We start from the raw sequence: 27,878 nt of genomic DNA, 5'->3' as shown, positions 1-27,878 counted from the left end.
TTAGCTGGGTTCAGTGGCAGTTTCCTGTAGTCCCAGTTACTCAGGAGGCTGAGGTGGGAGGATCACTTAAGCCCCGGAGGTGAAGGTTGCAGTAAGCCAAGATCACACCAGTGCACTTCAGTCTGGGCGACAGAGCAAACTCTGTCTCAAAAAAAGGAAAGAACAAACGAACAATATAAGCAGACAAGCAACGTAAACCAAGCACAGAGGAACTGTATCTAAGTTCTATGTTACTGGAGTATCAAGTTTGTAGTAAGGACTGACAGAAGAGGCTAGAGAGCCCCAGATAAGTTCAGGAGCTTGAACTTTACCTGTCAGCCAGTAGTTACAGTAATAAAAGTACTATTTAAGTATCAAAAACCGTTTTCACATTAAAGTTTAAAGCAGCTCCCTACATAAAATAGATCAAAGAAACTGCTCTGTTCTAAATGAGGTTAAAGGTGTCAGAGAAGAGACAGAGCTTCATCTGCTTTAGGCTCTTCCATAATACAGTCCCTGAGGAATCCTCTGGAATCTGCTGGGAACTGAGAAGCACCACTACTATGGGCAGGAAGCCACGAAAAGGAATTATGATGGATAAAAAAAGATAGTCAAACTTACATTTCAGGAAAACTACTCAAGGGAATATGTAGAAGATGAGTTCAATAAAGGCAAGACAGGAGGTGGGGAGAATTTTAAGAGTATTGTAATACCCCAGATGAGAGAGAAAGTTCTGAACCTGGATAATATAATAGCCTGTGAGGTTGAGAAAAGATTCTTGGTTCTAGCTATGAGCTAGAATAGGCTGTAGAGTCTTGACAAAGACTGCAGACAAGTCATTTGAAATCTAAAAGATCTTTCTATGTTCTACTGCCTTGGATTTTAGCTTGTTCTAATACAGGTGTAAATGCCTCTGTTGGATGGCTTTCAATCAAACTCAGAGATTCTGTGGTTCTAGTTTTCCTAGTTCATCTCACCAGGGGTCCAACCTAGAACTAATCAAGAACTTGATGGTAAAATTCTAAGCATTAGACTTTAGTTTCCCAAACACTCAGGACTATGTATTCACACCCACCCAAATCTCAGGATCTTAAACGAAGCCTATTTATTGTAAAGTAGTCATGTAAGAAACCCACTCTTGGTCTAGGGGTACTATATAGCCTGAACTTTGTAGGCTTATGGCTCCATTGAGACAGAAAACAATGCATGCACTAGAACAGGGATTCCCAACCCCTAAGCCGTGGACCTGTACCGGCCTATTAGGAACTGGGCCATATAGCAGGAGGTGAGCAGTGGGTGGCCAAGCATTACCATCTGAGCTCCACCTCTTGTCAGATCAGCAGCGGCATTAGATTCTCACAGGGACACAAATCCTATTGTGAACTGCACATGCGAGGGATCCAGGTTGCACATTCCTTATGAGAATCTTTTTTTAATGCCTGATGATCTGCGGTGGAATAGTTTCATAAAACCATCCCGTCTGCCACCCCCCAACCCCCATCCTGTCCATAGAAATGTCGTCCACAAAACTGGTCCCTGGTGCCAAAAAGTTTGGGGACTGCTGCTCTAGAGTAAAGAAAAATAACAAGTACATAAATAAATATGTAACTTAATTTCACATTGTGATACATATTCTAAAGAAAATAAGACAAAGCTTTCCCAAGTCTGTAAGGGGAGACTATATACACAGGCTAATTCTTCAGTCACTTCCAACTCCGCATTGATTCCTCAAATAAACAAGAGTCAAGGAAAACAACTCAAAATTGGTTATTTTTTAACTGACTATTGATGCCACTCCCAATACCCCCAATTCTTTGAGCAGCTATTCTTGCCCAAAGGCTAACAGTCTTAGGCAAGTTTTTCTCTCTGTACACATTTGTTTGGCTGCTGCAATCACACACCATCAGTGAACAGCTTTCTCTGCTCGGCTAGTGAATAAACCACTCGTACACTTACATAACATTGCAGCCTGTTTTTTTTTTTTTTTTTTTGGTTAAGCCTGCATGATCATTTTTCTTTATGAAGAAATTTTATTGGGATGAGATACTCTGTTTTAAATTTTCTATTTTTTCTTACTGTTGCTGTCCTATGAGTCAGGGAGATCACAGTGAGTGCTTAGTCTGGGAATGTCCAATGTACACTGTATTCCTTTAGCACAGCTATACTGTCACTGCATAATTTAAAAAAGTGCTTTGCCACCTAACTTGATAAAAATAATCCATACTCCATTGTGCTTCAAAAAGGACAACATTTGGGCTCGGCATGATGGTTCACACCTGTAATCCCAGTGCTTTGGGACAAGGAGGCAGGAGGATTGCTCAAGGCCAGGAGTTTGAGACCAGCCTGGACAACACAGCAAGACTTGTCTTTACAAAAAATTTAAAAATTAGCCAGGCACATGGTGGCATGCACCTGTAGTCCCAGCTACTTGGGAGGCTGAGGCAGAAGGACTGCTTGAGCCTAGGAGTTCGAGGCTGCAGTGAGCTATGAACGTGCCACTGCACTCCTGCCTGTGCGACAGTCTCTTAAGGGAGGGAAAAAAAAGACAACATTTCAAGTATACTCTTCTCTTCTTGCTTTGACACATGTGTATGCACTGGTAATAGAAAACAAATAAAATGTTGTGATATGGTGGTACATACAGCACTCAAAACTGTCAAGCTATAACAGCATAACTGTGATTTCTACTGTGCTGAGCAGCAGTGTGAAGCAAGGAGAGCATTCCATATGGTCGCTGTTGTAGCTACTCAGCTTAGGTGTTATAGAACAAAAGCAGCTATACACAATACATTTTTTAAAGTGTGGCAACATCCCAAGAAAACTTTATTTATGGACACTGAAATCTGAATTTCCTATTATTTCACATTCATGATATTATTTCATCATTTCACCATCCTGATCATGATGGGCTTTAAAAACCATCTACATATCAACTTCCAAATTTTTATCTCTAGTCTAGATGTCTCTTAAACTTCAAACTTATATATGCAATTGTATATTCTTCAATTATATATTCTTTTGACTTTTTTTTCCAATCACAAAAAAATACAAAAAACATGCTTAGTTTATGAGCCATAGTGGTGGGTGAGATTTGACCTGTGGGCTGTAGTTCACCAACTCCTGCTCTAATAAAACCCAGTGGCCTTCTGAGGGCACTGCTTCCCCACAGCTCTCAAGTGGGGACCTTTACTTTTCCATATGCCTTAGACCACCAACCCTGAAAGTGGGAGATCCCCCACATCCCCACCCCTAAACCTGCTAGCTTTGATTTTCATTGTATTAGGTTGTATTTCCCACCTCTCATTGTTGCTGTAATCTACTGACTCTCAGAGGTCACCACGTCTCATTGCTAGACAGTTTTACTTCCTGATTTACTGAACTTCTCTCCAATATTCTCCTGTTTTAATTCTTAATAACTTTAATATGCCCACAGATAATACTTACAGTACCTTGGCCTCTCAACACCTATACTTCTCTCCTTCAATGTTCTTGTCCTCTACCTTACCTTGGTCACTCATTTCCATGGTCACATACTAGATCTTGTCATTACTCATAATTATAATCTTCCAACAATTTCAATTAGAAACCTTACACTCTCTAAGCACTCTCTTATAGCTTTCCTGCTTAGTTTCTCTAGCATCTTAACTCTAACAACCCCAATCCTACCAGGACCTCCAATCCATTGATTCTACTCCACTCGTACTTTCCCTCGTTGCACTGATAGCCTCTTTTTCCTACCTAGCCAACTTAAATTACATGGTCAATTATTATAATCACTCCCTTGCATATACCTTTAATGTCATGAGCTCTCTTCTGCCTCACTTTACTTAGTTTGGCAAAACAACAATCCTATTATAGTTAAATCCAACTCTCCAACTACTCTATGTCAGCACCCATGCAGTTGAATATGTCTCCATAAATACATAAAATCACAATGACCGATCCTATTTTAAAATTCATAATCACAAACATCAAGCTGGCCCTTAGCTCTACTTGGCAATCCTAAATTTCTAGTCACTCTCCCACTCTCCTAGAGATGTATTTCAAGTTTTCTTCTTTCTTCACACACCTCCCACAGCTCTCCCACTGATCCTCATTCACAGCTAATGATCTTGTTTGGCTACTACCCTGAAACGAACGAAACAATCAGAAGAAAACTACCACTGACTTAACGCCACTTACACACTTAACTATCAGCATGTACAAGCATATATTTTGTCTTTTCATCTTTTACTATGCGAGACTACTTCTATCTTAAGTTAAACCCTCCACTCATGCACTAGATGTCATCCTTTTTCATTACTGTAGTTCAAGGACATTGCTCAAGCAATTCTCCCCTTTCTCCTCTATTACTAAGCTTTCCCCTTCCTAACTGGATCCCACCATGCTGTTTTCTTTCCCATCTTAGGGAAACAAACAAAAAAAAAACTCTTGATCCCATTTCTCTCAGCAGCTACTATCCCATTACTCAACTCCCCACTGCAGCAAAATTTCTCAAAAGTTGTCCATACTTTCTGTGACTAAATCTTTCCTACTATTTGCTCTAAAACCCACTTCAGGTCGGCTCTTACCTTTCCTTCAAAACTACTTGTCGAAGTCACAAATGAGCATCATGTTGCTAAATCCAATGACCAATTCTCAGCCCTCATCTTGATATATTAGTGGCTTTAACACCTTGATCACTCTCTCCTGATACACATTCTTTACTTGATTTTCAGGACACAACATTCTTCCAACAATACTGAAGATACTACTTTTCAACCTTAGTAGTTTTCAGTTGCCTTGGCTGGTTCCTCCCCTTCTCTCAGATTTCTTAACACTGGAGAATTCCAAGGCTCAGTCCTCAATGGTGACTTCTCTATCTACACTCACTTCTCTGGTGGGCTTTAAAAACCATCTACATATCAACTTCCAAATTTTTATCTCTAGTCTAGATGTCTCTCCTAAACTTCAAACTTATCTATTCAATTACTTTCAAAATATATCCTCTCTTGAAAAACATCTCAAATTTAACGTGCCAAAAACTGAAGAAATATTCTCACCCAAAACTTATACCTATGTGTCCCACACTTCGGCTGATGGCTCAATTTTGCTCAGGACAAAAACCTAGGGGGCATTCTTGACTCTTTTTCTTCTTACACTCCACATCCTATCTTTCAGGAAAATATGTTGGATCTCTCTTTGAAATATATCTGGAATCTGATAACTTCTCACCCTCTACATTGCTACCATGCTAGACCAAGTCACCATCATCTCTTCCTTGGATTACCACGATAGACTCTTAACTGATTTCCCTGTGTCTATTCACAACACAGGGTGATGTTCTTAAAACACAAGTCAGATCATGTCACTTCTCTGCTCAAAAGTCTCTAATGTCTTGCCATCTCACCCAGAGCAAAAGCCCAAGATCTTACAATGGCCTACAAGACTCTACATGACCTAGCCTCCCCATTTCCTTACCTCTATGATGTCATCCTACAATTCTCCCCCTTGCCTAATCCTCTCCAGCCACACTGGCTTCCTTGATGTTCCTCAAACAGGCCAGGTACACTCTCCTCCCTTCAGGCCTTTGCACTACCTGTTCCTCTGTATGCCACTCTCTTCCCTCAGACATCCACATGGCTAACTCCAACTACTTCAATTCTTTTTTCAAATGTCACCTTTTAGCAAGGCCTACCCTGGCCACCTTACCTAAAACAGCAAACTTCTCAGAACTTCCAATCCTTCTTAAACTGTTGTATCTTTTCCTATGGCAGATTTTGACCTCTTTGTTATTCACAAAATTAGTTTTATGCAAAATAATACTTGCAAAATTACAAATCTGGTAAGTCCTCATTCATTCTAAAACCTCCAAATAGGATGTTGTGACCATCTAGACTCTTTTAGCAATTTCTGATTGTCAACTATATTGAGTCAGGTGATGCTGGCAGAAAGCTAAGATTCAGAGAAGTGAAATACTACTATACAACATATTCAGCAAGAAATAACACGAGCAAATTGAGTCATAAATAGGAGCCACAGTCTTGACAACCACTAACTAGCTAATCATTAGAGCTAGTTGTTTAGAGTTAATCATTCTCCAAATGATCACAAGTTAGCAAAAGGGCCAGTGCAAAAAGGCTAACTTATAGCTTCTGGGTTACCAAAAATTCAAAAGCATTTCAATCATATATAAACTCTTCAATCTAATTTTCAAGAAAGCAAATGGATGATTTTTCCTAATACTGTTTTAAAAATTGGCCAGGCGCTGTGACTCACGCCTATAATCCCAGCACTTCAGGAGGCCAAGGTGGGTGGATTGCTTGAGGTCAGGAGTTCAAGACCAGCCTGGCCAACATGGAGAAACCCCGTCTCTACTAAAAACACAAAAATTAGCCGGGCATGGTGGTGGGCGCCTGTAATCCCAGTTATTCGGGAGGCTGAGGCACAAGAATCACTTGAACTCGAGAGGTGGAGGTTGCAGTGAGCCAAGTTCGGGCTACTGCACTCCAGCATGGGCGACTGACCGAGACTCTGTATCAAGAAATAAATTAAATCAAAAATAAATAAAAATCATACTTTATACCCAGTAAATTTTACTTCTAGGGATTTATCCTAAGGAAATGAGATATAACGTGGGACCAAGATATCTACAATAAAGTAGTTTTTACAATTTTAAAGAGTAAATAATTTCATATACATAGACTATTAGGTAACATTTAAAATTGTGTTGAATAATTACACAGAATTATGTTCGGCATATAATGTTGTGCAAAGAAATAGAATAAACTGGGGGTGGAGCCAAGATGGCCAAATAGGAACAGCTCCGGTCTCCAGCTCCCAGCCCGAGCGACACAGAAGACGGGTGATTTCTGCATTTCTGCTTGAGGTACCGGTTTCATCTCACTAGGGAGTGCCAAACAGTGGGTGCAGGACAGTCGGTGAAGCGCACTGTGCGCGAGCCGAAGCAGGGCGAGGCATTGCCTCACTCGGGAAGCGCAAGGGGTCAGGGAGTTCCCTTTCCTAGTCAAAGAAAGGGGTAACAGACGGCACCTGGAATATCGGGTCAGTCCCACCCTAATACTGTGCTTTTCCAACGGGCCTGGAAAACGGCACACTAGGAGATTGTGTCCCGCACCTGGCTCGGAGGGTCCTATGCCCACGGAGTCTCTCTGATTGCTAGCACAGCAGTCTGAGATCAAGCTGCAAGGCGGCAGCAAGGCTGGGGGAGGGGCGCCCGCCATTGCCCAGGCTTGCTTAGGTAAACAAAGCAGCCAGGAAGCTCGAACTGGGTGGAGCCCACCACAGCTCAAGGAGGCCTGTCTGCCTCTGTAGGCTCCACCTCTGGGGGCAGGGCACAGACAAACAAAAAGTCAGCAGGAACCTCCACAGACTTAAATGTCCCTGTCTGACTGACAGCTTTGAAGAGAGTAGTGGTTCTCCCAGCAGGCAGCTGGAGATCTGAGAATGGACAGACTGCCTTCTAAAGTGGGTCCCTCACCCCTGAGTAGCCTAACTGGGAGGCACCCCCCAAGTAGGGACAGACTGACACCTCACTCGGCCGGGTACTCCTCTGAGACAAAACTTCCAGAGGAACTATCAGACAGCTGAATTTGTGGTCTCACGAAAATCCGCTGTTCTGCAGCCACCGCTGCTGACACCCAGCCAAACAGGGTCTGGAATCGACCTCTAGTAAACTCCAACAGACCTGCAGCTGAGGGTCCTGTCTGGTAGAAGGAAAACTAACAAACAGAAAGGACATCCACACCAAAAACCCATCTGTACATCACCATCAGCAAAGACCAAAAGTAGTTAAAACCACAAAGATGGGGAAAAAACAGAGCAGAAAAACTGGAAACTCTAAAAAGCAGAGCACCTCTCCTCCTCCAAAGGAACGCAGTTCCTCACCAGCAATGGAACAAAGCTGGATGGAGGATGACTTTGACGAGTTGAGAGAAGAAGGCTTCAGACGATCGAACTACTCCGAGCTACGGGAGGAAATTCAAAACAATAGCAAAGAAGTTAAAAACTTTGAAAAAAAATTAGAAGAATGGATAACTAGAATAACCAATGGAGAGAAGGGCTTAAAGGAGCTGATGGAGCTGAAAGCCGAGTTTCGAGAACTACGCGAAGATTGCAGAAGCCTCAGTAGCAGATGTGATCAACTGGAAGAAAGGGTATCGCTGATGGAAGATGAAATGAATGAAATGAAGCGAGAAGAGAAGTTTAGAGAAAAAAGAATAAAAAGAAATGAACAAAGCCTCCAAGAAATTTGGGACTATGTGAAAAGACCAAACCTACGTCTGACTGGTGTACCTGAAAATGATGGGGAGAATGGAACCAAGTTGGAAAACACTCTGCAAGATATTATCCAGGAGAACTTCCCCAATCTAGCAAGGCAGGCCAACATTCAGATTCAGGAAATACAGAGAACGCCACAAAGATACTCCTTGAGAAGAGCAACTCCAAGACACATAATTGTCAGATTCACCAAAGTTGAAATGAAGGAAAAAATGTTAAGGGCAGCCAGAGAGAAAGGTCGGGTTACCCACAAAGGGAAGCCCATCAGACTAACAGCTGATCTCTTGGCAGAAACTCTACAAGCCAGAAGAGAGTGGGGGCCGATATTCAACACTCTTAAAGAAAAGAATTTTCAACCCAGAATTTCCTATCCAGCCAAACTAAGCTTCATAAGTGAGGGAGAAATAAAATACTTTACAGACAAGCAAACACTGAGTGATTTTGTCACCACCAGGCCTGCCCTAAAAGAGCTCCTGAAGGAAGCACTAAACATGGAAAGGAACAACCAGTACCAGCCACTGCAAAAACATGCCAAATTGTAAAGACCGTCGAGGCTAGGAAGAAACTGCATCAACTAACGAGCAAAATAACCAACTAACATCATAATGACAGGATCAGATTCACACATAACAATATTCACGTTAAATGTAAATGGGCTAAATGCTCCAATTAAAAGACACAGACTGGCAAACTGGATAAGGAGTCAGGACCCATGAGTGTGCTGTATTCAGGAAACCCATCTCACGTGCAGAGATACACATAGACTCAAAATAAAGGGATGGAGGAAGATCTATCAAGCAAATGGAAAACAAAAAAAGGCAGGGGTTGCAATCCTAGTCTCTGATAAAATAGACTTTACACCAACAAAGATCAAAAGAGACAAAGAAGGCCATTACATAATGGTAAAGGGATCAATTCAACAAGAAGAGCTAACTATCCTAAATATATATGCACCCAACACAGGAGCACCCAGATTCATAAAGCAAGTCCTGAGTGACCTACAAAGGGACTTAAACTCCCACACAATAATAATGGGAGATTTTAACACCCCACTGTCAACATCAGACAGATCAACGAGACAGAAAGTTAACAAGGATATCCAGGAATTGAACTCAGCTCTACACAAAGTGGACCTAATAGACATCTACAGAACTCTCCACCCCAAATCAACAGAATATACATTTTTTTCAGCACCACACCACACCTATTCCAAAATTGACCACATAGTTGGAAGTAAAGCTCTCCTCAGCAAATGTAAAAGAACAGAAATTATAACAAACTGTCTCTCAGACCACAGTGCAATCAAACTAGAACTCAGGATTAAGAAACTCACTCAAAACCGCTCAACTACATGGAAACTGAACAACCTGCTCCTGAATGACTATTGGGTACATAATGAAATGAAGGCAGAAATAAAGACGTTCTTTGAAACCAACGAGAACAAAGACACAACATACCAGAATCTCTGGGACACATTCAAAGCAGTGTGTAGAGGGAAATTTATAGCACTAAATGCCCACAAGAGAAAGCAGGAAAGATCCAAAATTGACACCCTAACATCACAATTAAAAGAACTAGAAAAGCAAGAGCAAACACATTCAAAAGCTAGCAGAAGGCTAGAAATAACTAAAATCAGAGCAGAACTGAAGGAAATAGAGACACAAAAAACCCTTCAAAAAATTAATGAATCCAAGGAGCTGGTTTTTTGAAAAGATCAACAAAATTGATAGACCACTAGCAAGACTAATAAAGAAGAAAAGAGAGAAGAATCAAATAGATGCAATAAAAAATGAAAAAGGGGATATCGCCACCAATCCCACAGAAATACAATCTACCATCAGAGAATACTACAAACACCTCTATGCAAATAAACTAGAAAATCTAGAAGAAATGGATAAATTCCTCGACAAATACACCCTCCCAAGACTAAATCAGGAAGAAGTTGAATCTCTGAATAGACCAATAACAGGTTCTGAAATTGTGGCAATAATCAATAGCTTACCAACCAAAAAGAGTCCAGAACCTGATGGATTCACAGCTGAATTCTACCAGAGGTACAAGGAGGAACTGGTACCATTCCTTCTGAAACTATTCCAATCGATAGAAAAAGAGGGAATCCTCCCTAACACATTTTATGAAGCCAGCATCGTCCTGATACCAAAGCCTGGCAGAGACATAACCAAAAAAGAGAATTTCAGACCAATATCCTTGATGAACACTGATGCAAAAATCCTCAATAAAATACTGGCAAACCGAATCCAGCAGCACATCAAAAAGCTTATCCACCATAATCAAGTGGGCTTCATCCCTGGGATGCAAGGCTGGTTCAACATACGCAAATCAATAAATGTAATCCAGCATATAAACAGAACCAAAGACAAAAACCACATGATTATCTCAATAGATGCAGAAAAGGCCTTTGACAAAATTCAACAACCCTTCATGCTAAAAACTCTCAATAAATTAGGTATTGATGGGACGTATCTCAAAATAATAAGAGCTATCTACGACAAACCCACAGCCAATATCATACTGAATGGGCAAAAACTGGAAGCATTCCCTCTGAAAACTGGCACAAGACAGGGATGCCCTCTCTCACCGCTCCTATTCAACATAGTGCTGGAAGTTCTGGACAGAGCAATCAGGCAGGAGAAGGAAATAAAGGGTATTCAATTAGGAAAAGAGGAAGTCAAATTGTCCCTGTTTGCAGATGACATGATTGTATATCTAGAAAACCCCATTGTCTCAGCCCAAAATCTCCTTAAGGTGATTAGCAACTTCAGCAAAGTCTCAGGATACAAAATCAATGTACAAAAATCACAAGCATTCTTGTACACCAATCACAGACAAACAGAGAGCCAAATCATGAGTGAACTCCCATTCACAATTGCTTCAAAGAGAATAAAATACCTAGGAATCCAACTTACAAGGGATGTGAAGGACCTCTTCAAGGAGAACTACAAACCACTGCTCAATGAAATAAAAGAGGATACAAACAAATGGAAGAACATTCCATGCTCATGGGTTGGAAGAATCAATATCGTGAAAATGGCCATACTGCCCAAGGTAATTTATAGATTCAATGCCATCCCCATCAAGCTACCAATGACTTTCTTCACAGAATTGGAAAAAACTACTTTAAAGTTCACATGGAACCAAAAAAGAGCCCGCATTGCCAAGTCAATCCTAAGCCAAAAGAACAAAGCTGGAGGCATCATGCTAGCTGACTTCAAACTATACTACAAGGCTACAGTAACCAAAACAGCATGGTACTGGTACCACAACAGAGACATAGATCAATGGAACAGAACAGAGCCCTCAGAAATGATGCCGCATATCTACAACTATCTGATCTTTGACAAACCTGACAAAAACAAGAAATGGGGAAAGGATTCCCTATTTAATAAATGGTGCTGGGAAAACTGGCTAGCCATATATGTAGAAAGCTGAAACTGGATCCCTTCCTTACACCTTATACAAAAATTAATTCAAGATGGATTAAAGACTTAAATGTTAGACCTAAAACCATTGAAAACCTAGGCAATACCATTCAGGACATAGGCGTGGGCAAGGACTTCATGTCGAAAACAACAAAAGCAATGGCAACGAAAGCCAAAATTGACAAATGGGATCTAATTAAACTAAAGAGCTTCTGCACAGCAAAAGAAACTACCATCAGAGTGAACAGGCAACCTACAGAATGGGAGAAAATTTTTGCAACCTACTCATCTGACAAAGGGCTAATATCCAGAATCTACAATGAACTCAAACAAATTTACAAGAAAAAAACAAACAACCCCATCAAAAAGTGGGCAAAGGACATGAACAGACACTTCTCAAAAGAAGACATTTATGCAACCAAAAAACACATGAAGAAATGCTCATCATCACTGGCCATCAGAGAAATGCAAATCAAAACCACAGTGAGATACCATCTCACACCAGTTAGAATGGCCATCATTAAAAAATCAGGAAACAACAGGTGCTGGAGAGGATGTGGAGAAATAGGAACACTTTTACACTGTTGGTGGGACTGTAAACTAGTTCAACCATTGTGGAAGTCAGTGTGGCGATTCCTCAGGGATCTAGAACTAGAAATACCATTTGACCCAGCCATCCCATTACTGGGTATATACCCAAAGGACTATAAATCATGCTGCTATAAAGACACATACACACGTATGTTTATTGCGGCACTATTCACAATAGCAAAGACTTGGAACCAACCCAAATGTCCAACAACGATAGACTGGATTAAGAAAATGTGGCACATATACACCATGGAATACTATGCAGCCATAAAAAATGATGAGTTCATGTCCTTTGTAGGGACATGGATGAAACTGGAAAACATCATTCTCAGTAAACTATCGCAAGGACAAAAAACCAAACACCGCATGTTCTCACGCATAGGTGGGAATTGAACAATGAGAACTCATGGACACAGGAAGGGGAACATCACACTCCGGGGACTGTTGTGGGGTTGTGGGAGTGGGGAGGGACAGCATTAGGAGATATACCTAATGCTAAATGACGAGTTAATGGGTGCAGGAAATCAACATGGCACATGGATACATATGTAACAAACCTGCACATTGTACACATGTACCCTAAAACCTAAAGTATAATTTAAAAAAAAAGAAACTGCATACAGTATATGAACTTGATTTTCTAAAAACATAATTATATACTGATACAGATATGGATTTTTTTTAAAGGCCAGAAGAAAATATGCCAAAACAATAACTGCAGTCATCTCTGAGTTTGGTGAGACTACAGATTATTCTGCCACATTTTCTATATATTTTAAGTTTTTTATAATGACCCTTTGTTGCTTTTCTAATGAAAAAAAAAGATGTATTTTGCCTAGCCTAAGATCCTAGATTATAAAATGTACCATTACTTTATGTACCACTAGAGATTGTAAGACACATTCTAATTTCAAAAATGTTCAAAGTTTTTTTAAATGTCAGAATAGGTAAAATATGGTAATAAACATTATGCACCATGTACTGTTTGACCAGAATACTGCTACTCTGCCTAAAAAAGCCCAGTATACATTGCATACTTTCAGAGTAGTGAAAGCAGCCCTAAAAAGCTCAAAAATTAAACTTATTTGAAAAATTCATAAGAATGTTACATTCAATTCCATAAAAATCTGATTTTTCTTTTCTTTTTCCTTGAGACAGGGTCTCACGCTGTCACGCAATCTCAGCTCACTGCAACCTCCAACTCGGAGTTCAAGCAATTCTCCCACCGCAGCCTCGGAAGTAGCCAGGACTACAGGCACACAACACCATGCACAACTAATTTTTGTATTTTTGCAGAGACACAGTTTCACCATGTTGCCCAGGCCGATCTCGAACTCCTGGGCTCAAGTGATCTACCTGCCTTGGCCTCCGAAAGTGCTGGGATTACAGATGTGAGCCACTGCAACCAGCACTGTTTTAATTAAGAAAATTATTTAATGTCCAAATGTTCAAATAAAATCACACTCTAGGAAGATGTGCTACATTCTGACTGCATAGGCACATATGCACGCATTCACCCACCCACAAACACACAGAGTAATCCACTTTGATAAACAGACCAACAAAAAATAAATATAAAAAATCCAGACTCCTAAATTCAAACTCCTCAACATGGCAAAAAAAAATATATATATATATATATCATTAGTGACTGTCCAGTCTTATAGTTCTAGATAAGATACTCCCCACAACCATGCTCTAGCAATGCCTAGTTATTTGCAATTACCTATATAAGCCCATACTGCTTCATCTCTCTGTGCCTTTGCAGATGTTATCACTAGCCTAAAATGACTTCCCCCACCACCTTATCTGACCAAGTTACTATTAAACAAGATCTAATCTTTTATCTCCACTTTAGACATTCCTGATTCCCTCTCAAGCACAAGGTATGACTCCCTTCTCTGGGACATTATTTCCCTATATTTCACCTAACAATCTGAACTGGAATTGTTTCTATAGGTTTGTTTCTTCTATTACATTGTATGTCCCCACAATCCTTAAGGATGGAGACTATACTTGTACTCGATGCTACTGAAATATTAAAAACACTTAATGACATTATATACAAATGGAGATAAACACATGCTGCATTTATCTATTCAGGAACAACAGAAAAGTCATATATATTTACTCCAAAGTAATAAAAGTATATATTTAAAAATCAATCTTGAGTTTCTCAAAATGTTAAACACAGAATTACCATATGACCCACCAATTCCACTTCCAGGTATCTATGCAAGAACAATAAAAACATGTCTACACAAAAACTTCTACACAAATGTTCATAGCAGCATTATTCATAAAAGCCAAAATAGATTCAATACAAATGTCCATCACCTGATAAGCAGATAAACAAAATGTGGTATATCCATACAATGGAATATTACTGGCAATTAAAAAGAATGAAATACTGACACATGCTATAACATTGATGAACAATGAAAACATGATAAGCCAAAGAAGGCAGTCACAAAAGGCCATTTTATTGATGATTCTTTCTATAGGAAATGTCTCTATAGAGTTGGCAAATCTATAGAGACAGAAAATAGATTAGTGGTTGCCTAGGGCTGGAAGCCTGGAGAGAAATGGAGACTGACTGTTAATGGGTATGAGGTTACTTCCTTCGTAAAAGTAACTGTGGTAATGGTTGCACAACTCTGTAAATACACATACACCCAAAAAGCTCACTGAATTGTACACTTCAAATGGGTGAATTTTATAGTATGTAAATGATAATAAAGTTGCTTTAAAAAATCAATCTTGAGTTTGGCAATGATTTTTATATGACACAAAAAGCACAACCAATGCGGAAATAGCTTATAAGTTAGATTTCATCAAAATTAAAATTTTTGCTCTATGAAAGACATTATGCAAATGAAAACTGACAGTAGCAAATGCGGCAAGGATGCACAACAACAGAAACTCTCATTCATTGTTGGTGGGAATGTATAATAAAATGGTATAGCCACTTTGGAAGACCGTTTGGCAGTTTCTTAAGAAGTTAAACCTATTTTTAGCAAACAACCTAGCAATCCTACATCTGTGTATTTACTACCTGCCCAAGTGAATTTAAAACTAAATTCATGGCTGGCACAGTGGCTCACGCCTGTAATTCCAGCACTTTGGGAGGCCAAGGCAGACAGACCACCTGAGGTCGGGAATTTAAGATCAGCCTGACCAACATTGAGAAACTCCGTTTCTATTAAAAATACAAAATTAGCCAGGTGTGGTGGCGCGCCCCTGTAATCCCATCTACTAGGGAGGCTGAGGCAGGAGAACTGCTTGAACCTGGGAGACGGAGGTTGCCGTGAGCTGAGACTGCGCCACTGCACTCCAGCCTGGGCGAGAAGAGCGAAACTTCATCTCAAAAAAAAAAAAACCTAAATTCATGCAAAAACTTGTACATGAATATTTACAGGAGCTTTATTCATAATTGCCTCAAACAGGAAATAATGAATATGTTCTTCAACATCACTTTTACACTGTTGGTGGGACTGTAAACTAGTTCAACCATTGTGGAAGTCAGTATGGCGATTCCTCAGGGATCTAGAACTAGAAATACCATTTGACCCAGCCATCCCATTACTGGGTATATACCCAAAGGACTATAAATCATGCTGCTATAAAGACACATGCACACGTATGTTTATTGCGGTACATCCATTCAATAGAAGGTTGCTCTGCAATTTAGGGGAAAAAAGGAAAAAGCAACTACTTCACACAACATGGACAACACAGAGGAATCTTAAATGCTTTTTTTTTTTTTTTTTTTTTTTTAAGGCAGAATCTTGCTCTGTTACCCAGGCTGGAGTGCAATGGTGCAATCTTGGCTCACTGCAACCTCCACTTCCCGGGTTTAATTGATTCTCCTGCCTCAGCCTCCCAAGTAGCTGGAATTATAGGCGCCTGCCACCATGCCCAGCTAATTTTTGTACTTTTTAACACAGACGGGGTTTTGCCATGTTGGCCAGGCTGGTCTTGAACTCCTGATCTCAGGTGATCCGCCCGCTTCAGCCTCCCAAGGTGCTGGGATTACAGGCAAGAGCCACCATGACCAGCCTTAAATGCATTTTTGCTAAGTGAAAAAAAGACAGACTCAAAAGGCTATACACTGTATGATTCCATTTAATGACATTCTGGAAAAGGTAAAACTATAGGAACAGAAAAACAGATCAGTGTTTCCCAGGAGTGGGGGTGATGGAACTGTTCCGCATGGTATTGGGGTGTTGCAGACAAGACTATGTGTTTGTTAAGACCCACAGAACTATATACGCTTTATGCAAATTTAAAAAATCAATTGGGATTCTGGGGGATCTCAGGATGGAATCCAGACTCTTAACAAATGAATCTAAATGTATGACTAACATATGATATGCCCTCATTGAAGATGGTGAGGGAAAAGAAGCTGAACTACGTACTGCTGGAAAACTGTTTTAGCTGGAAACTAAGGCTAAAGACAAAAAAGGAACTGTACAAAGATATTGTGTTCCAGTTGGTAAATCCATTTCTCACAGGGTGTATGGTTTATTTTACATGAATATTAGGGTTGAGTAAGTAAATACCAATAATGGGAGCCAGGTTTCTCATCATCAGAGAAAAAAAGTTACAAACAGGCAAGGGTGAAAGCTAGAATGAATCTTGTGATACTAGTTTAGAGCTGGTAATATCAGTCTAAACACATGTTTAACATGTGTACAGGTATAGAAATAATTATAGTTATGTGTATATTCACAGGCTGGTATACATGCATACATATATTTCCTAGCTACGTCAGCTGAGAGGGCCTTGAAACAGTGATCCCCAGTAGCAATAAGCACACCTAGCACCCAGATCTTGGTTTCTAAGTATCATTCTCCAATAAAAGGAACCAGAGCTCCTTGGAAAAAATGGCTGATTTTAGGGCTGAGAGGGAAAATATAAGATGAGCCTGGAGCATCGTGTAATGCCAGAAAGTAAAGAAGTGTTCCTTTTTTTTAAAAACAGTAAGAACATGTCAAAGAACACAGGAGTAGGAGCTGGGTCCAACCTGAAAGAGTTCCCAAAAGGCAAAAATGAGAACAATTTAAGTAACAAAGTATTAAGTTGGTGCAAAAGTAATTGAGATTTTTGCCAAAAATAGGTGGGAAAAACTGCAATTACTTTTGCACCAACCTAATAAATAACACACTACTGGATTACAACCCAAAGTATAAAATAAATATATGCAGTTTATATTATATAAATCAATGACTAAATTAATAAATGGGGGAGAAAAGGCAAATCTTCCCTACAGAATTCCAAATAATACGTGTAAATAGTCTCCCCTCCAGGAGAGTATGGAAAGGGAATACACTCCCCTCCACAGTGTTTGGAAAAAGAAAATGGTAACTTTCTAGTGGAGAAGCTTGCCAGACACTACCTTAAACCAAAATGATAAGCATTAACATCACCAGTGATGTGCCTAGATTTATGATGGAGTTATGTTCCAATGAAACCCTCATAAAGCTGGAAATTTTAAAGTTAGAGACCACCTGGACTTTCTAGATCATCTCTAACAAGTCAGTATCCAACATCTAATACACTGAGCTCATGAATAACAAGTACTTACTATGCTGTCAGGTTTGGCAGTAAAAACATAAATGCCCCTGCTCTCATGGCACTTAAAATCTAGTGATAGGAGAAGGAGAAAAAGGAGAATGGATACTGTCTTAGTCTGTTTTTTGTTGCTATAACAGAATACCACAGAATGGGTAATTTATAAAAGAAAAAAGAGCATCTGGCAAGGGTCATTCAATGGTAGACAAGTGGAAGAGTAAGAGCATACATGCACAAGAGCTCACTTTTATAACCCCTTCCCACAATAACTGCATTAATCCATTCATGGGGGTGGAACCCACATGACCTAATCACTTCTTAACGTCCCCACCTACTAGTACTGGCAATTAAACTTTAATGAGTTCTGGTGGGGGCATTCAAACCACAGCAGGTACCAATCAAATAATCACATAAATAAATATAACCTGTGATAAGTATACAAGATGCCATAGAAGTACATGCTCAGAGGGTCAGATCTATGAAGCCTAGATAACGAAGAGGTTAGGGAACAAAAATGAAGGCTTATTTGAAATTTAAAGGATGACTGCTTTGAGTTGGGTGGGTTGGAAAGAATTCTAGAAAGAGAAAAACAACATCTGAAAAGTCTTATGGAGAAGGTATCATGGTACTTTCCAGGAAATAAATGTCAGCGTGTAGCTGATGTGTAAGGAAACAAGGAGGAGAGGTGTACAGTTAAAAATGTAACTTAGAAGCTTAGATAGCATCAAGTTTAGAAAATCCACCAAAAAGCTGGGAATGGAATTTGACTTAAACTTACTATTCAAAAAGAATCCTCTGGCAGCAACGTAGGTAACTGTACATAGGCGAAAGTAGATGTATTATTGAGACTGAATGGAAGATTTTTTGTGATCATTTAAATGAAAATGAAGAAGCTTAAACAATAGTTGTGTTGGAAAAAGAGGGAAAGTCAAGCCTCTGTACGAAGACTGCCACTGTTCAGAAATCTGCACTTACCAGTCTTTTCTTTGGTTTATTATAACCAGACCATTTATCTATCTTTAGTTTTCTGGGAACTCCATCATTCTCCAGTTTCTCTAAAGATCTTCAATCACCTCAGCATGTTAATTCAATGGGTGTAAACTGCCTCGATTTAGAGGTATAAACTAATTGAAAGCACTCAAACTTCTTCCTCTTCCTTGAACTTCAATTTATCTAAGTTTTTAAAACTCACGATAATTATGAAAAGAAAAAACAAGCAACTAAGTAATTTTTCTAATATCCAACCCATTAACCCAAAAGCCCCAGCCTGCCATTTGAGTCTCATCCCCTGCAGTCCGTCCTCCCGACCCTTTCTCTCTCATTATAAACCAAGTTCAATTTATACCAAACTCCTGGTTCCTCAAAGATGTCATACTTCTGGAAGACTCTGTGATTTAAATGGTCTTCCCTCTCAGAACTGCCCTTCCTCAATTGAAAAATCTAGCCCATGTTTTAAGACTCAAATATTACTTTCTTTTTGAAGCCTTTCTTTACCCCCTTCAAGATCTGTGTATCATTACATTCTCTACAAACTTCTACTATTATAAGATATATCTGTGTGTGTTTCCATCCACGAGATGGTAAGAGCTACAGTTTCTAAGAAAAACAGTCTTGTTCTTCATGTCTTTAGTGACTGGTCATTCAAAAACTATTTCAAGAATGGTCTCATGTAGTGAAATTATTCTTTTCTCATACATCTTGAATCCATAATTCTAACCAGGAAGGATGGGAGTGGAAGAGAGAATGACTTGTAAAGGGCTTAAGAGCTTTTCACAAGTTGTGGCTCATTATAGTCTTCTAGCCTAACACATTTTTAATAGATTTATACTACTCTTCTGCATTTATCCCTGGATATATATTCATACTTCTGATTTGGTTCATAAAACTTTATAATCTCAGCTGAGAACTCCCTGTGGAAGAACCTTGCTTTCGATGGTGGCAACCTTCTAATATTTATTACTTTTGATTACATTTTCTAAGCTTGGAGCACGTGTCTAACTGTGCCCAGCATTTCTTTCCTTCATCAACATAAAGTCTTAGGCAGTTTTGCCTCTCAAGGGATATTTGGCAATGTCTAGAAATATTTCTGGTGATTACAACTGGGGATAGGCGTTAGGATATGCTACTGGCATTAAGAAGGCAGAGGCCAGGGGTGCTGCTAAACATCATACGATGCAAAAAACAGCCTCCCAACAAAGAGTTATCTGACCCAAAATGTCATTGGTGCCACTTGAGAAACCCTGGTCTAAAGTGAACTGAATGCTTTGTCTCAAGGTCTCTGTAACATCCTAAATGATCATCTCTTTGGATCACTAACTCTGAATAGTGATTATTCGCATTACTTTCTCAGTAATTGTACTAGTGCCAAAGCAACCACAAATTCACCAACTGTACTGTATGCTTTTAACACTACCATAGCTATTATGTCACTTTTGTAATCTATATTATAAAAGATATAGTATATGATATAAAATATCAGTTGTTTTTTTTTTAAGCCAAACAAATGCCCTCTCTTGCATTTATACCCAGAGGTTCATGAATTTTCTTCATTCAATGGTCTTCCCTTCTCCATTATCTTCTTTTAGACTAAGATTTGTTTGATAAACATGTTTTTCTATTAACATATAATTACGAATCTCATACCCTAAAGTCTCTGTGACATCCATAATGGTTTATAAGCATATACAATCATAATCACTGTTCACAAATTTTCTCTCCCTTCATCCTCCCAATGTTCTGGCTCCCAATATGTGTCTTCAAAACTGTGACTAACTCCCACAACAATCGCTTAATTTTATCTTGGTATCATCTCTCTAACTCCTATGAAAATTTCACCTGAAATCTTTCCTTATCAGGTATGTGAGGCTGATAAACATTTTCTTTGCAGTCCTTATTATTTAGGTATCATACGCCAGAGCCCAGAAAAGTAAATCTTTATATTTAACTATTCAGTCAAATGTTCACAGATTCTCTTTTCCCTTTTGTTTCCACACACTTCTTAACACAAAGAGATAAAAATTAACAGGTTGGAATATAATTAAACCTGATGATTAAAAATTATATTTGAGGCTTAATTTGACTTAAGCTGAATTCTTTAAAGAAAAATATTTTATCCCATATTCCAGGTATATTCTTAGATCACTACATCTGATATATGTCAGCAAAAAGCAATTAGAAACAAAACAAAAATTTACCTTTAATAAAATAATTTTGATGTGCTTGCTGATGAAAGCTAAATCTATATAAAATAATTTCAGCGGTATGTAAAATACTATCCTATACAAATCTATTGCTCTGTGTGAAACATAAAAACACAACGCCAGTAATTGAAGGAGAATGTTCTAATTATATTGAAAAAATACGTTTGTTATGTTTATTTACACTTATAACATGTTTATTCACCTTGTTTTTGTTCATGTCTTTAAATTCTACTATGATTTCATGGTAGCCATATACATTGTTTTCCTTAAAAAATTAACTTACATAGAAGTAATTTTTTTCTTGAAGTAACATATTAGTTTAGAATTAGGCTGATTACTAAATGAGCATTAAACTTCATGTTTTTTAAGGTTGAGTTAATACAACTAATAAACATAGAGTAAATGATGGTTTTTGTATATAGATTTCAATGCATTTTTGACTAACACATACACTCATGTAATCATCACCACAAAGAGGTTACAGAATTCCAAGGTTTCTTCATACCCTTTTCTAACCCCTGAAGTTTGACCTCAACCATAGGATTTCTAGCACGAAGTTTTGCATTTCCAGCATGTCCTACAAATGGAATCATGCAGTATGTAGCCTTTTTGTGTCTGGCTTTTTTCACTTAACAGAATGCTTCTGAGATTGCTGGATATTGCACATATCAGTAATTCATTACTTTTTATTATTCAGTAATATCCCACTATGTGATTGTACAACAATTTATCCATTGATCAGCTGACGGGCACTTGAGTTGCTTCCAGTTTTCAGCAAATATAAAGTTGCCTTAAACATTTTAATACAGCTCTTTGTGCAGACATACGCTTTCATTTCTTTTCAGTAAATACCTAGGAGCAGAATTCCTGGGTCATATAGTAAAGTGCATGTATAACTTTATAAGAAACAACCAGACCGTTTTCCAAAGTGCCTTACCATTTACCAGTCAGCAATGTACAGGGTTCCAGCTGCAATGCATTTTCACAAATACTTGATATTGTCAGCTTAGAAAGTTTTAATCATTCTAATAGAGGTGTACTAGTATCTTATTGTGGCCATAATTTGCAACTTCCTAATGACTAACCACCATAAACAGTTTTGCACGTGTTTACTGGCCCTTTTTACGTCTTCTTTGGAGAAATGTCTATTCAAATATTTTTCCTACTTTTAAACTGAACTATTTGTCTTGTTATTATTGAGTTGTTACACTTGTTTATATATTCTAGATACCAGTCCTTTATTGGACATATGATATGCTAATGTTTTCCTATTTTGTAAGTTGTCTTTTCACTCTTTTTTTTTTTTTTTTTTTTTTTTTTTTTTTTTTTTTTTTTTCTTTTTGAGACAAAGTCTTGCTCTGTCACCCAGGCTGCAGTGCAGTGGTGCAATCTTGGCTCACTGCAACCTCCACCTCCTGGGTTCAAGCAATTCTCCTTGCCTCAGCCTCCGAAGTAGCTGAGATTACAGGTGTCTGCCAACATGTCTGTTAACTTCTGTATTTTTAGTAGAGATGGGGTTTCGCCATGTTGGCCAGGCTGGTCTGGAACTCCTGGACTGAACTGATCCGCCCACCTCAGCCTCCCAAAGTGCTGGGATTACAGGCGTGAGCCACCATGCCTGGCCTTCACTCTTGATAGTATCTTTGAAGCACAAATAAAAGTTTTTAATTTTGATGATGTCCAGTTTATTTTTCTTTTGTTGCTTGTGCTTTTGGTATTACATCTAAGAAAAAACTGCTTAGTCCAAGGTCATGAAGATTTCAACCTATGTTTACTTCTAAGAGTTTTACAGTTATAACTTTTATATTTTCAGTTAATGTTTGTACATGATATGAGGTAGGAGCCCAAATTCATTCCCTTGCGTATGGATATCCAGTTGTCTGAACACCACTGGTTGAAAGGACTATTCTTCTTTCACACGCTTTGCAACTATTTTTTCCCAGCCTTTGGCTTATCTTTTCATTTTCTGAACAGTGTCTTCTGAAGAGGACTATTTTAAATTTCGATAAGTCTAATTTATCCTTTTTCAAAAATGGTTTGTGTTATGTGTGTCCTATCTAAGAAAAACTTGCCTAAGGAAAGTGGCAAATATTTTCTATGTTTTATTCTAGAAGTGTTATTATTGTTTTAGCTCTTACATTTACATTGATGATCTATTTTGAGTTAATTTTTGTATACAGTGCAAACTGAGGCTTGAACATTGAATTATCCTGTCACCTTTGCTGAAATCAATTAACCATATACTTGCATGCACAGGTCTATTTCTAGATGCTCTTTTCTGTTCCACTGAACTATGTGTTTACTCTTTCATCAAGACTATACTGTCTTGATATTGACCTTAATCCTCCAACTTTCTCTTACTTTTCGAAACTATTTTGGCTGTTCTGGGTCCTTTACATTTCCATATGAATTACAGAATTGCTGGTCACCTTATACAAAAAAACTGTCTGCTAAGGTTCTGAGAATATATGGACTCTATAGATCAATTAATTTGGGGACTGTTAACATTTTAATATTGAATTGTCCAATCCATGAACATTGAATATCTTGTTAGGTCTTCTTTAATTTCTGTCTACAATGCTGTATAGTTTTCAGTATACAGGTTTACACATATTTTGTCAAATTTACTCCTAAATTTTTCATGTTTTTGCTTCTATTGTAAATGGTGCTGTATTTGTTATAATAAATCAATTTCCAATTGCCTGTTGTTAATAAATGTATGTGCAACTGCTTTTTGGATATTAATCTAACTTTCAACCTTGCTGAATGTACTTATTAGTTCATGTAGCTTTTTTGCAGAATCTTGAGGATTTTCTATATGGAAAATCATGCTGTCTAAATTGAGAAAGTTTTACTTCTTCCTTTTCAATCTGTATGGCTTTTCTTTATTTTACCTGATGGCACTGGCTAACTTCTAAGACAATGTTAAATAAAAGTGGGAAGAGAGGACAGATTTGCCTTTTAGGGGAAATCTTAGGGGAAAAGCATTTGTCTTAAACAAGTAGATACAATCTAAACTGTAGGTTTCTTGTAGATTCCCTTTATTGGGGAAAGGAAGCTTCCTTCACTTCCTAGTTTGCAGACGGATATTTTTAAATTGTGAATGGATATTAAATTTTATCAAATGCTTTTTCTGCATCTACTAAATTTCCTTTTTAAAATATGTTGGCCGGGCGCGGTGGCTCATGCCTGTAATCCCAGCACTTTGGGAGGCTGAGGCGGGCGGATCACGAGGTCAGGATATCGAGACCATCCTGGCTAACACAGTGAAACCCCGTCTCTACTAAAAATACAAAAAAATTAGCCGGGCGTGGTGGCGGGCGCCTGTAGTCCCAGCTACTCAGGAGGCTGAGGCAGGAGAATGGCGTGAACCCGGGAGGCAGAGCTTGCAGTGAGCCGAGATCGCGCCACTGCACTCCAGCCTGGGGGACAGAGCGAGACTCCGTCTCAAAAAAATAAAATAAAATAAAATAAAATAAATAAAATAAAATATGTTAATATGGTAAATTAAACTAATTGATTTTTGAATTTTATACTTAGTAATCCTGGCATAAACTATCCATGGTCATGATTTGTACCTACTGCTATATATGACTGTCCTAAAATTTTGTTACATTATTCTCTGCATTTTTCTCCAATTTAAAAATTAAAATAAATTGTATAGGTTTGCCAGTTAAAACAGTTTACTTTAGATTTACACTTTTATTTCACTTATTTCTACTAAAGCATTAATGTCTCTATTTATAAAATATACAAGCATACTTAACATTATGAAAGCAACAAAGAAGCATAGTTTAAGGAAGCATGAATTTCATTCTTGCTAGCCATTACTTTAAAAAAAACCATGCCCCACCCTCTGCCTTTGTACTAAGGAGCATTTACCCCTTATCTACACCATCTCTGTAAATGCCAGTTACCATTAAGATAAATAGTCAAGCCTCTCCATCTTTTTAGTTCCCTCACTATGTTGTCAGGTAGGGAGGTAAGCAACTGTAAACATTAATAAAATTTTACTGCTATGTCCGTAGGATGTGAGAAATAATTAAAACTTTTATACTTAAAAACTTCTCAGTTCAGAATCTGGTACCATATTCAAAAACTAAAATAAAACTGAATAACTTTTTAAAAATTGAAAAACTAAAAGAACATAAAATTTAAAAATTCTAATACAAGATTTCAAAGTATAGAAGTGATTTAAAAAATCAAAAAGATATGACTATTTAGAAAAACAAAACCTTTTTAATAAAACATATATAACCAAAATTGAAAGATAACACCAAAACCAAACTTACATGTATCAGTATTCTAGTTTAGAAACAGAGATAAATAAATGAAGTAAGGAGGACTTTATGATCTAAATCTTATCAATTTTTTAAGATTAAAAGTTTGAAATTATAAGTTATTTAATCACATTCTTAAATGATAATGTCCAATCTAAAAAGCAGCCTTCAGAAAAGAATATCTGTAAAATTTAAATATGAAACAGCTTTCATGGAGAAAAATTCTCATATCTCAGCAGTTACTCAAACTCAGTGTGCAGTTATTCAAACTCAATGCCCAGTTTTTTGAATGCTTATTTTAGCTATTTTTCATCCCTTTCTCTTCAAAATACTTTGGTTCTCCTAACAGGCATCCAAATTGTTTCCTTCACACTTCCTACTAAATTCTATGTAGAAATCATTGATGAAATCACCAAAAAGTAAATAGAAGAAAAAATAAGGGCTGGAATGACCTAAGTCAAAATGTAGTTATATGAAGTCTGTCATTAACCTCCACAAAAAATTACTTACATCTCCTTAAAAAGTTGTCAATATTTTTGTTTTTTCTTAAGGCAGGAAAATCCAAATCATATACCAAAGCATCCAATCCATCCTAAAGAAACAAACAAACAATGGTTAGTTTTTGGGATCACATTATGAACAGTCTCCTTTTTTATGAAAGAATAAAATATATGCTTTAATATTAATTTCCCCTAACACATCTTGTGTACATTTAACACCCTCTACAAGATTAGATGAGTACTGGGAGAAAAGTGGTTTTCATTTCATATGTAGTTCTTTTTACCTTCTAAGTCTGCCAGGCCCAGGGGCAAGAAAATTACCACAGATTGGCTGCAAGTGATTTCAATCCATGCACTTTTCCCCTCATAAGGACATGAAATTTTATTTTGCATTATTTCTGCTTACTACCGCATTTATCTTTATCTTACAGACATCAAAAACCTGCATTTGTTACTATAAATATTTTACAAGGTAACAGCTAAATAATAAAATGTGAGGTTTAATATAAAATAAATACTGCATAATCACAAATGCAAGCTATATACATTTTTAATTATAAAAATGTATTAGATTTTCATGGGTCTTCTTTTTTCTTTGAGGCACTTTCTAGGGAAACCTAGCAGTAAAGGACACACATGAGCTTTTGCATTTTTTCCACTTTTTTTTTTTTTTGAGGGTCTTGCTCTGTTGGCCAGGCTGGAGTGCAGTGGTGCAATGCTGGCTCAACGCAACCTCCACCTCCTGGGCTCAAGCCATCCTCCTGCCTCAGCCTCTTGAGTAGCGGGGACTACAGGCTTGCGCTACCACGCCTGGCTAAATTTTGTCTTTTTGTGTATAGACAGGGTTTCACCATATTGCCTAGGCTGGTCTTGAACTCCAGACCTCAAGCAATTGCTCCTGCCTCAGAGTCCCAAAGTGCTGGGATTACAGGTGTGAGCCACCACGCCTGGCCGAGCTTTTGCTTTTAAGTGGATATTTAAGTATTATCTAAGCAAGTGCATGGCAGTGTGAAGGTATACCAAGCAGTGTTGAAGTGGGAAAGCATCTATTCAGACTATATCCTGCTGCATGGCAGCAACTGGAAGAACTTCAGATAATCCTAAGCAATCTTCATTACAAAGTCTCACTCTTTGGTAAATGTTGTTTGTATAATTGAATAGCACTATGGAAAAGAATGGTTTTTGCGTGATGCTTAATAACGTAATCAGTTCCAGATAGATCAAAACATTAAAAAAAGAACCAGGCAAAAGCATTTTAAAGAAAAAAATAGTATATTTACATGATACTGTTGGAAGAACAAGTCACATAACCTTTCTGAGCCTCAGTTTTCTTTTTTGTAAAATGAGGGATAATGATTACAACACGTAACAGATTTGTGAGAATTAAATGAGTTAATATGTGAAGTGTCTGGACCTTAACAGTCTCACTTCTCTTTTATTTCTGTTACTGACATTTGAAAGCTCCAAATGTTAGTCTCCCTATTGACAGGAATGACCTACACAGAAAACAGACATTTTAGTCATGTGGTCATAAAACCTTAAAAGTAAATCTTAGGTCATGATGTTAAACCCTTCCCCAGTGCAGTAATCCAAAGTACTTTTGTTGTTGTTACACATGGGCATCTGAGTTTTGCGTGACCAAGTACTTGATCGTGTGTTTGTTAACGAAAAATGAGCTGCCTCCACTAATTACATATAGTCACTAAATGTTCGGACCTGGTACCATACACTTTAATTCTACAATACCATGGGATAGTCTATTACTTTTCAGCATCACCCATAAGCAAAACTTGTGTACCTTTATTAGGAAAATAAAGTTGGCAAGAATGTATTCTTCTAACTTAACCAAAGCATATACCAACTGAGGTTTCTAAGTGGAGTCAAGACACTGGGGTGGGAGAGAGGGATGCAGGCTTCCATTTTAATGCAGTGGAAAAACTGCACAATGCAAGGAATGTGTATGTCCAACTATAAATGAGGCAGGAATCTTAGCTTTTATTCAACACTCTGAAGTTCCATAAAATAATGCAGAAT

General features: G+C 38.1%; 1 protein-coding gene across 4 annotated transcripts in view; it reads right to left on the bottom strand.

The window, feature by feature from the left end:
* ROCK1 (Rho associated coiled-coil containing protein kinase 1) overlaps positions 1-27,878 on the bottom strand; it is a 170,714-nt gene that overhangs the window by 104,362 nt on the left and 38,474 nt on the right. For all 4 annotated transcript variants that reach the window (XR_008650013.2, XM_063640634.1, XM_055236539.2 and 1 more), the window contains exon 2: positions 25,855-25,936. Coding sequence is in view for 3 of the 4 variants with exons in the window: in XM_063640634.1 (XP_063496704.1) it covers positions 25,855-25,936 (82 nt within the window). In the remaining variant the exon portion in view is untranslated. The remainder of the gene's footprint in view (positions 1-25,854; positions 25,937-27,878) is intronic.

The sequence above is a fragment of the Symphalangus syndactylus genome, chromosome 1 (assembly GCF_028878055.3).
Source record: "Symphalangus syndactylus isolate Jambi chromosome 1, NHGRI_mSymSyn1-v2.1_pri, whole genome shotgun sequence".
Classification (NCBI taxonomy): domain Eukaryota; kingdom Metazoa; phylum Chordata; class Mammalia; order Primates; family Hylobatidae; genus Symphalangus; species Symphalangus syndactylus.
This window is presented reverse-complemented; position numbering and strand designations above follow the sequence as displayed.